Source organism: Neodiprion fabricii, chromosome 2, assembly GCF_021155785.1.
Source record: "Neodiprion fabricii isolate iyNeoFabr1 chromosome 2, iyNeoFabr1.1, whole genome shotgun sequence".
Taxonomy (NCBI): Eukaryota; Metazoa; Arthropoda; class Insecta; order Hymenoptera; family Diprionidae; genus Neodiprion; species Neodiprion fabricii.
In genome coordinates this window covers 13,116,881-13,127,976 of record NC_060240.1, presented here as the reverse complement: position 1 = coordinate 13,127,976, position 11,096 = coordinate 13,116,881, and the positions used below count along the sequence as shown (strand labels likewise).

General features: G+C 34.9%; 3 protein-coding genes across 7 annotated transcripts; 1 reads left to right on the top strand and 2 right to left on the bottom strand.

Moving 5' to 3' along the window:
• The first annotated feature begins 642 nt into the window (after positions 1–642).
• On the top strand, positions 643–5,127 carry LOC124174760 (acyl-coenzyme A thioesterase 9, mitochondrial-like). 4 transcript variants are annotated; one of them, XM_046554212.1, is made up of 10 exons: positions 727–997; positions 1,266–1,331; positions 1,780–1,874; positions 1,985–2,230; positions 2,321–2,436; positions 2,516–2,738; positions 2,822–3,045; positions 3,766–3,918; positions 4,025–4,175; positions 4,277–5,127. In XM_046554212.1, the coding sequence occupies exons 2-10, from the start codon at positions 1,282–1,284 to the stop codon at positions 4,342–4,344; spliced, it is 1,326 nt and encodes a 441-aa protein (XP_046410168.1). In that variant the 5' UTR covers positions 727–997; positions 1,266–1,281; the 3' UTR covers positions 4,345–5,127. The 4 variants fall into 4 exon arrangements, with proteins under 4 accessions (XP_046410165.1, XP_046410167.1, XP_046410164.1 ...); XM_046554209.1 differs by lacking the exon at positions 727–997 and adding an exon at positions 643–704 and having other exon boundaries at positions 4,025–5,127; XM_046554211.1 differs by having other exon boundaries at positions 725–933; positions 4,025–5,127.
• Positions 5,128–5,185: 58 nt separating this feature from the next.
• LOC124174761 lies at positions 5,186–6,767 on the bottom strand. Its single transcript, XM_046554213.1, has 6 exons — positions 6,611–6,767; positions 5,991–6,066; positions 5,821–5,909; positions 5,551–5,653; positions 5,398–5,462; positions 5,186–5,324 (listed from the first exon to the last, which is right to left on the bottom strand). The coding sequence occupies exons 1-6, from the start codon at positions 6,668–6,670 to the stop codon at positions 5,307–5,309; spliced, it is 411 nt and encodes a 136-aa protein (XP_046410169.1). The 5' UTR covers positions 6,671–6,767; the 3' UTR covers positions 5,186–5,306.
• Positions 6,768–7,751: 984 nt separating this feature from the next.
• Positions 7,752–10,720, bottom strand: LOC124174759 (nucleolar protein 8). 2 transcript variants are annotated; one of them, XM_046554207.1, is made up of 8 exons: positions 10,235–10,720; positions 9,967–10,140; positions 9,493–9,749; positions 9,239–9,415; positions 8,958–9,163; positions 8,298–8,554; positions 8,021–8,212; positions 7,752–7,900 (listed from the first exon to the last, which is right to left on the bottom strand). In XM_046554207.1, the coding sequence occupies exons 1-8, from the start codon at positions 10,422–10,424 to the stop codon at positions 7,752–7,754; spliced, it is 1,602 nt and encodes a 533-aa protein (XP_046410163.1). In that variant the 5' UTR covers positions 10,425–10,720. The 2 variants fall into 2 exon arrangements, with proteins under 2 accessions (XP_046410163.1, XP_046410162.1); XM_046554206.1 differs by having other exon boundaries at positions 8,021–8,224; positions 10,235–10,715.
• Positions 10,721–11,096: the final 376 nt, after the last annotated feature.

Genomic DNA, 11,096 nt, shown 5'->3' with positions numbered 1-11,096 from the left:
TTCAACTGGAAAAGTGTCCGCCACAAAGCAGCAAATAGTGGTTCAATAAGCCACCAGAATAGCGCTGATAAACAATAAGGATTCAACCTGAGTGGACCGTTATAGATGAAGTGAAACATGTCAAAGGGAAGTAGCAACGTATGTATAGAAGTAATTGCAATAAGTAAATTAGATGATAAAAGTACCCTAAATGCATGGTTAACTGCCAACATAGTGAAATAAAAATATACTCAATATAACTTAAAAACTAGCCACCAAACGTTATTGATACCCAATCCTGAATTACAAATTTTTTAATGATAGTTATAAAAAATGGAACAAATAACTTTATTTAAGTTGAAAACGTCATTTAATAGGTTTTTTGAAAATAGCGCCTTGACAAAGCGGATATCTATCTTTCTCCGTTTAATTCTACCCTGCTTTAACCATTCTTGTTCTTTCTTTCAAATGTATCCTTTGCGACAGCAGCGCTATCTCATATTTACTCTACGGAAACTTTATATACACGGCAATAGTCCGTCTTACCTCTGCCCACCATACTCGTCCCTCGCTGCCGGTAGTAAAATAGAAAAGAACTTAGCCATAACATTCTGTTGGAAATTCACCTGCTATATAAGGTCTAGTTCTTAGGAATTCTAGGGTCTCGAAAGTACGATTGTTTGCCACGCAGCGCATAGGAAAACGTTGGAATTACCTGTAGCAAGGTAACTCGATTCCTAACTCAATACAAGTTGTACCAGCCAATAGAGTGTGTTGAAGATTTTACTGCAGTTAAATCTCGGTTCCAGATGAAGTATTAGTATACAAAGCTCCGTTTTTCGCTCTCCAAGGGCGAAAAACCTGTTTTGACAATTGACAGCTATCAGTTGCGTCATGGAACAAAGTACATGTCATTTCTTAGTTTAGATCTATGACAGATAATACCTGGTAAAAGTCAGTATTCTTGTTTTGCCGTAGTATTTTGTTTGACTTGAAGTTCAACCTACATATTTCATAAGTACACATTCACATTCATATATTTTGTATTGTATAACATATAATGTCAGCAAATGCACATTCTTTATACTAATTTGATTGAAATTACCCCAAAAAAAGAATCGTTCCCCAGACACACATGAATTAATTCTGAACTTCTGCTCATGACATTTCTGTAAATTGTGTACAACTTTACTTGTTTTTAAGATGCTGATATAGTCAAGCTGAGCAGAATTCAAATTTCAATAGATTGGCAATAAAAGGGTTAATCGGGTTATTATTGTTTGCAGAGTTACTTGAACCATCATGGCGTTAAGTGTATTGTTGAAAAATACTCTCCGTCAACCATTATTATTGTAAGTATATTTAGGCTGATATTGTTCTAAAATCTTTTTTATTCCTTCTCCTACATCTTTAATCGTACTGAACTCGAAATATGAATGGCTTAACACTTTTCCCCATATGTGTAGTATAGTTGCAAACAATAGAACCTATACTTCAAATACTCCCGTCATTTGTCAAAAGCGATGAGGCTCTGCACCAATCTGTCACATTTCCTTTTTTATCACTGAGAATTATGAATTCGCAATTTTATAACCCTTGCACTGAAAAATAAATATAATACGAATGGTAGCAACTTACAAAATTAGATTTCACAAGAGTTTTTTCAATATATTTAGAGTATTTTAATGTGGAAAAAAAATGTAAAGCACATTTCGTACGGCTTATGCGATAGATGTTCAGAAATTTAGTGTCGTGTTTAGTAACGATCCAATACTACAATCCACTTTTCTTACCTTGTAGAAGGAAAACACTGACAAGTTTTCACCGGTTCTTATTAGAGGAAAGGAAAACAGACATTAGTGGACATGAGGCGATCGATGGAACGATGTCAGATGGTTAGTACAATGTGAAGTCGATATCTACGTTAGTTCACTGTTTGAAGACGTACCCTGTACTACTCATCAAATTTTTCTCAGTTTCGCAAAGTGATTACTTTTTATTCCAGTGAGAAAGAATCTCATGAAACTGATGGGAATAAAAGTTGGCTATTCACCATTGCAACCATCGCGTGAACACTTGCTGAAACTTTTACCAGCGTCGCAGGATGAACTACCGCCACGATCAATGCAAGACAGTTTTTCAGCTGCTATTTTACCATTGAGTTCTGATCTAGTATTGCAAGAAAAGTATGTTGCATTTTTGGGGAGTGTTCGATTAGGGAGGCTCATGGAAGATATGGACCTGTTTGCAGGTAATCTCTTCGCCAATGCCTTCTGATTCCTGCTCCAGGCAAATTAGGAATCTTTCATCAAACCTCTTTATGCTAAGATTGTGTTTTTAGTTTGGATTGCCAGCAAGCACTTGCTAAATCCAAAGATGAAAGAAGGGGATATTCTACCTCATGTATTGGTCACTGCTCTAGTAGACAAAGTTGACTTTACAGACTATATTCCTAAGGTATCCTGCTACTTTTTTCCTTGATAATATTGACTTCCAAAGTCTGTGTAATTTATACTTTATCATTGATTAATGATAGGCAACTGGAGACATTCGACTTTCTGGTCACGTTTCATGGGTAGGCAATTCAACGATGGAAGTTGTAGTCTGGCTGGAGCAAAAGGATCAAAATAATTGGCACAAATTGACTCGAGCCTTATTTTTAATGGCTGCAAGAAATTCTCTAAACACACGTTCAGCGTTTGTCAACAAATTGGTCCCCGCGTCCGAGCATGAAATGCAAATACTCCAAGGTGGTGAAGGTATTATCAAAGAACAGAAGTAGAGATATGATGTGATTAGGTATTAGGATTAATCGTTAATAGACATGTTGTCATAACAATAGCAAGGAAAAGACGAAGACAAGAAGTTCAAACGCAGTCATTGATAAAAATGGTCCCTACAGTTGAGGAACAACAAATTATTCACGATGTTTTCATCAAAACGATAGATGTAAAACATTATTTGAGCAGTAGACGAACTTTACCTCCAGGCTCAGTTTGGATGGAATCTTCGGAAATAAGCAATTTGATTTACAGTCACCCAGAAGATAGAAATTATCACAACAAGGTACTCAATTCCTTTCCAATATGCTGGAATCATTAAATTCCGGAAACGCTATTTGGTGCACATTACATACTCAAGGTACTAACCTGGAAAACGTGTAAATGTCATGGCATCCAGAAAGGTCATGGAAAACCTGAAATTTAAAGGGAATTTGAATTGTGGTCACGAAAAAAACAAGTTTTTTATACTCGAATTAAAATAAATTTTTGATACGAAAAACTGATTCCTATTCAAAGAGACGAAGAGCCAAAGAGGAAAACATAAAAATTTTATTTGAATGTAGGGATGCTTAAGTATCCGAACGAATTAGGACACCTACTACTAAGTTGTGGTAAATTATGTGCGAAAATTTTCGTTTTGCGACCTGGCAAACTTGGTAATATCATGCAATTTATTTTGAAAAAATTAATAGCTACCTTTATACTACGCCAACTGTCATGGCCGTCGTATTTAATTTAAGAACCAGTTTTTTTTTCACATATTTCACTTTTGATCGACTCAGACTCACAAAATATGTATTCAATAGCTTGCGCAAAGTTTTATGTGCCGGGGTATTTACAAAATTTGCCCTTAAACGATCAGCTGATTACCTAATTCGGCGCCACATTGAACAATCCAAACATGCACGTATCGAGGATTCCAATAATCGTTGCACATTGAATCAGTTCGATTCTTTACTATCAAGATAATTAAAATATCGAGTAACCTGATGATATCTCTCAGGTATTTGGAGGATTTCTAATGCGACATGCGCTCGAACTTAGTTGGTCATCAGCATTGTTTTTCGGCAAACAAAGGCCACGACTGATGCACATCAGTGACATTGTCTTTCATCAGCCTGTCGACGTCAGTTCTATCATCAAAATGTTTTCTAACGTAAGTATAATCTTCGGAACAAAATAATCGATACCCTAATATCTTGAACATTCTAGACATTGAACTGATTTTCGCATTATTTTCCGTATCGTACGTTATTTTGCAGGTCGTATATACTGAGCACAACCTGATGCAGATAGCTGTATATGCCGAGGTTTATTCACCCGATAACGACGCAGTTGTTACCACAAACGAGTTTCATTATACGTATCAGATAAATGATAAATGTAAAGTTGTCCTTCCAAGAACTTACCACGGTAAGTTTCAAACGATTAATCGATATTCCTTTTTGGATCTTCTTCTGTACCTCAAAAGGAATAAACTCATAATATTTATTAAATTTACTATCATTTTCCAGAGGCAATGCAATATTTGAATGGCCGGCGAAACTTCCAACGTGTAATGGGACTATCACGGGAAAAATAGAGATAAAATGTGTCGCATTGACCGCAAAATTTGAATTTTAACTATAAATTTAATTTTGACTTGACGAAAACGTATTAATGTGAAATAGCGTAACTCCTTGTCAATTTTTGAGATCGTAATCAGCGTTGAAAGTGCAATAAATGATTCGAAATCGGCGTTCGATCAATCAAATTATAGTCTTCAAAATCGATTCTTAATTTCTCATTCTTCGTCAAATCGATAAATATAATTACGATTTTTATCTTAATATACCTCATCTCAGAATTTCAGACACTTTGTGTCATTGCTGCTATTAATACTTAACCCTCTGTACTTACATGTACGTACTTATGTAATATTAACGTATACATTATATATATATATATATATATATAAGTATATAACAAGATCAAAAACTGTAGTATATACAAATATACTAATAATTATTTATTATAATCATTATATATTTATATTTATAAACACGATGTACTATAGTGCTTATTACTGTTCACAAATATTACGTTTATAATATTTATTACCTAAAATGAATTCTTTTGTAATTATCTAACTTGATTGTGAATTTGTTGAGCGAATTTTAGTCAAGTATTTGAAAATTTTCCATGTTTAAATAAATTTTATTAAACTTTATTTTAAATTAACTCACATTTGTGAAATTCTTATAACGAGGTTCATCAGTGAAATGTGCAGTTTCACATACACTGGAAACCCCGAACATCGCAAATTTTTCCGCATTTTGCCGTACTAATGTGGTTCGAATACATGATTCATTGCCGAGAATAAAGAGTATTCGTTTAAAAATCATCCGTGTTCCTGACGCGCAAATATAAATGAAGACATAAACTTGAAATTTCAGATATTTATTTGACATAAAGTAATCGAACAATATTCTCGAGAACTCATCGTAGATTATTCAACAGCTGTACGATCTAGTTTCTATACCTACGAAAACGAATATGTTTCTCCTATACGAGAAAGTATTCCTGAAATGAAAATAGAATGTTTTATAAAGCGAAATTTGATTTTGTCGTAAAAATAACTGTGTCTCATACGTACCACTGGATTTGAGTTGTACAAGCAAGTGTTCAGATTATAAGCAGTGTCGCAGCTGTCCATTCCGGCTTTAAAAAAATAAGCAAAAGAAATCGAATTTTATTGTAGTAATTTACAGATGTCAAGGTTTGTGATTAAATGTCGTACTATACGTACTTGTACCGCGACAATCGTTGATCATTTTAGTGCCAGTTTCCTTAATATTTGGTGAAAGCATCCTTATCATTCCGTCGTAATCTACTTCGCTGGATTCTGATATCTGAAATAGAATACCAAGAATCTTAGCAATTCGACCCAACTACCGAAAAATCCGTCTACCGAATTTTGGCATCAGCAAACATTAGCCGACACACTTTCTGCTTCCATGGTCACTAATTTCTTTTTTTTACGAAGGCTATAACTCTAGAAGAAAATGAAAATTCCTACCAAATCTAATTTTGCCAACAAGCATTTCAGATAGCACTTGAACTCCGGTTGGTCAGAGAATTCTCCGTTTTGTCCCTTAGTAATCACAGCTGTAACATATAGTGATATTATTATCATCAAGTTGAAAAGATACAGCGTTGTGTCTGACTAGCGAAATAGGAGACTTTTACCTTCTGGAACTTTTGTCTCGGAGGCGCACTCTCTGTGCAAGCCTTTCGTAAGCACAGCCAAAGCCTTAGGAACTGCCTGATGTCAACACATATTTTGTATTTAGGATCAATTCAGTAGTGCAATAGATGATTATAATTTATTTTAACAGTTATAAAAATGAGAGTGAACCATAAGAGATTCAGTTTTTAAACCGACAATGCCGCGTGAGGCAAGTGAATTTCATAGACAAGCTAAATTCTCCGTTTTTAAAATTCAATTGATTGTAAGGTGATATTTCAAATTTCAATTACTCGGGCCATCATTTTTTTTTGGCGCAAAGTTAACCGCTTGGCAGCTGCCGAGGGCCGACAGTGATTTTTCAGCCGACTTGAAGTCTGATATGGCTAAAACACAGTCATGTTGACTTTTATGATTTGAATCCGTCTGGCAAATATTAAAAACATTTACAAAATGTCTCGATTTCGGCGGGAGAAACTATAGCGAATAATTCAATCTCAATTTTTTCTTGATTACAAATATTCCGAGGCTGAATAGCGACGGCACTGCATTTCTGGATAAAATCAGATCATTTCTTTTGCAGTTCGACAACTGCAAGGAATAAATAGTGTGAAAAACTTACTTTGCCGTTGATCGCAGTTGCCAATGAGGCTAAAATAATTATGTAAGCGAAGTTTTTCATCGTATCAACTTGAAACGACTGGTGTATACCTGTTTTGAGAAGTGTTGCTTTAAAAGCTATGAGGACGGAAACATCGATCTTTTATATATAAGGATGCTCAGATTCTCCAGTTGTGCATGAAAAGTAAAATGAATTTTTGATAAATGATCAAGATCACGCACGGTTATTAAATATTCAAATCCTTTGACCTTTGCCCTCGCTATTTGCTGCGCTTTGCTACTTCCTTTCATGCGTCACGTTCGCGTGCATCGGTGAACCAGGAAAACTGGGAACAGGATTAGCGGCATTAGCGACAATATATGTCCCGAGAAAACCTGTCCCAACCGTTAATTATTTTACAAACATAATTTTCCTTGTCACCGTGTTTTTACCGGAGAATAATCACAAGTCTGGATTTTTTCAGCAAGAGTTATACAAGTGTAACTGACAGCAAAATAATACATCAATCACCCTAAATTTAAAACCTTGTAATTATTCCCTAGTTTCAATAACACTCGCTCGATCTCATATTTCATTTAAAAGTCGTTACCGCGTTCTCGGCTACTCTGTTGCTTCGCGGATGGCGGAGCGACACGAACATACTTTGTGATTATTAAATAATTGGTTCCATTATCGATATGAATTTCGTTCTACTGAGCATATAATGCAAACAGTTCGCGATAACATTTAATTGTAGAATTGAATTTAAACATAGCTCGAAATTTGTGATGGGGTTTGAGATAATCCTATATTAATTTGATCACATATTTTAATTGAAAATTAAAGGTTTCTATCGCGTATTTTATGTGACACTCATTTAAAGTCAGAAAATGGAGATCTAATATTTTACACGGTATTGCCTGTGCCTTGATGCTTATTAAATCCACCTCAAATGATCAGGTGTTTGCCCAATCTGACTGAAACATAGCTTAGAACGCTTGGTTTCTTTTGAAACTCACAAATCCATAGAGAATATCTCTGAATACCTCGACGAATTTTTCTCTATAGAATTCATAATTTTCATCAATAACAACATTCAATTTTGTTAGTACATAAATTTTTATTTCTATTTTGTTTATATTTTACACATCAAACGTAACAATTACGACTTGTTAATCTTTTTTTTCTTCCACGTAACTTTTTTCCGGAGATTATTTTGAATCTTTGATCGTACGATCTGTTTTAGTTCTCTTCGAAGAGTTGAAAAGTCAGTATTTTTTTCAGCTTGTTTACCGAAAAATTTTTGTGCATCTGAAAGAAATGGAAACTGATACATTCTCTAGTTACATGAATATTGTCAATCAACATCACTGTCAAAAGGAACATAGATTTTCAATAACCCCTCGATGTTTCATGAAGAATTTTACTCACCCTCAAAGCGAATATCATTGTCGTTAAAAAATAATCTATCGTTCCAATTGCTTTTCGCTTCACTTTTCTCAATGCTTGTATTGTTAATTTCATCCTCATAATTTTCGCCTTCGTCAGCCGACGAATCATACTTGAATGGATTTTTCGTGCTAAAGTTGAACCTGTGTTCCCGTTCTTCGTATATTTCTTCATCTATAGGATCGTCTGAAGATGAAAGGAGTTCTAAATTCTAGTCTCAACACAAACGAATCTTATTCCGAGGAGTTTACCCACGCACCTGTGCCTGATTTTGCTGCGCGGAAAGTTTTCAGCAAGCTAAACTGTTCATCTTGCTTCAGTGTGTCCGCAAAATTTTCAGACACATTATAAAAAGTGTCTTTAGACAATTCAGGATGTTTCTGTTGGTCGTCAACATTCTCATTCAGAACTTTGTCCGCTTTGTTCATTTTCTTGGGATTACGACTTTTTACAATTGGAGTTTTACACTCAGCATGCTCATTTTTCATTGGATCATATCTGATCATACCCTTCTTTCTAAAATATTTAGGTAATTTCAGTTTTAGAGATTCTGGCTACCCATAAATGATTGCGGATACTATTGGGATTCAAAGTGTGGCTGTTGCTGAGCAAAATGGCGAGTGAAATGGTGATCAGCTGTTTGTGTAAGCTTAATCATATGAATTATAAATGGAACGAAAACTACTTTCAAACTGTTAGACTATTCTTTTTTGCGCCAAGTTGATCAAAAATAAAATATAGGTTAATCAAGTGCATCTTACAAAATTTGGATCTTAATAGTTGATATACTAGTGAAAATATTCATTTGAATAATTTAAATATATTCAGTTTTGATTTTTTTGAAAGCTCAATTCATATGAAATCTTTATCACAGTTTCGGGAGATACTTGAATGCAGATGTTGACACCAATTTTCGTACCTTTTATCAGCAGTCTCATCAATTCTTGAACTTCTCATGGGTTTCCCTAGAACACTTTGCAAAATATCTAATTGCCAGTCTCTTTCTCCATTAAGCCCAGACAAAGAATCTGCGTTGTTTACTTCAACATTATCCTCAACCTCAACAAAACGATCATCTAGAGTAAATCGTTTATCATTTCCATAATTTTGTTGCAGGGTTTGAAGCTGAAAAATTTTGTAAAAACATAGTGATGCACAGTATATATAAACTTATCATAATTATTTTTATGCCTGTCAAACCTTTTTGTTGATATTTTTCGAAATTTTGAATTCACCGTTTTCCAAGATTTCACCATCTCCTTCATCCTCATCATCATCGTTGAATAAACGTTTCTTTTTTTTGTGTTCTACACTGGTTTCATTCAAACTTTCCAAATCGTCAGAAAAAAATTTTCTTGTAGCAACTGATTTTTGATCCTATTAAAATTTTTAATTATTTTAGTAGCTGTTAGCCAAAGTAGATTAAACCAATACTGATTCAGATTATTAATTACCACAGAATTCAGTGCTTGTCGAATAAGATTTTCCTTAATTTTGAAAGCCTTTTTTTTTTCTTCTAGGGATTTTAAACGTTTTTCATCTGATACGTTTATTTTTTTCTGTACTACAAATTCGTGTTGCATGATTGCTTTTGGTTGACTATCTACAACTTTTTCTGGAATAGATTTGCGAGTGATGTCAAAGTTGGAAACTTCCTGATCATCAATATTGAAGAACTTTCTGCTGGGGCGACGGGCAACCTCTGGCTTTACTATATCAATATTATTAATACGGATTACGAGATGTCAAATCTGTCTCTTGAGGTTTAATTTAACATCTGTATGATTTTTGGTGTTTATTTGTCACGAATAATAATACTATATATTCCCACAATAAATTAGGCAACTTGATAAGAATATAGAATAGGGCTACAAATATTTGTATCTATTCGAGACGTTAAACTAGATAATAGTGAATGATGGACTTACTTAATGGCACGATGTTAATAGGTTCAATAACATGTTTCGGAACCTGAATATTTTCTGGTAAAGCCATTTTGCTGGACTCCCTTTCTCTCTGTAATCGAGCTAAAAAGCTCTCTTTGGCCATTTCCATGCGAATTTGGCAACCGTCGATAGTGAGATTTTTGAGGTCTTGAAAACCTATGACAAATTCATCATATTTCATCGTGCATTTCATGTCAGTATATGGTGCAAAGTATTGTACATGTAATCATGTACAGGAAAATATACGCACAATCATTCAACTTTCTATCGGAAGTAACGATATTGACAAAAGCAAATTTTCCATTGTTTCCTAAAGCATTGGCCTTTTCTTTTATCTCAATGTTTGTAACGGCTCCATAATTTTTGAACCGTTCCTCTATAACATTTTTAGTCACACTTGAGGAAAGATTCCTCAAATACAGTCGATGATTCTTATCCATTTTCCTTTGACTTGTCTCGTCTTATTTAACTTATATTTGAAAATTATTAATCAGTATTAACGAATCTTGTTCACACATTAACAAGCTACTAGACCTAACAGCATTGTCGTCAACCAGCATATATGGACGGGTCTGATCGAGATCTCGTTGATTCGGGTAAGGTTAGTGAGTGCACGTGGTGTGCGCTAAGACCATGGAGACTAGAGCTAAGACCTCGGTGAAACGATAAAATGCTGTAGTCACGGACTAGCTGCAGCAGTGAAATCCCGATTTCAAATATTGTGGCATGGGACTACGGCTTATTAATAAGAGGTGGTCCGACTGCCCCATACTCCCTGTGTTGAGCTCTGGATTATTATGTCTCAGTACGACGGAAATCCGCCAGGGACCTCATGCGTCAGTGAAGACACGGTCTTACATACAGGTCTTGCACGCAACTGAAATTTGAGTGGTGGGGGTAGCCGCGTTATTGTCCAGATTTTTTTTGCTACTACTGGCCACTTCGCAGCGCTGTTAGTTATTCATAGCATATGAGTGACATTCAACGTAAGGTTATCTGTGTATGAGTATCAAAAAGATTGGTTAGGGTTCCGCCAAATAATAATAATAAGCTTATGAATAACTCGTAGCGCCGCTCTTGTGGCCACAAGTTGTACTTTTGTTTCGAACGTG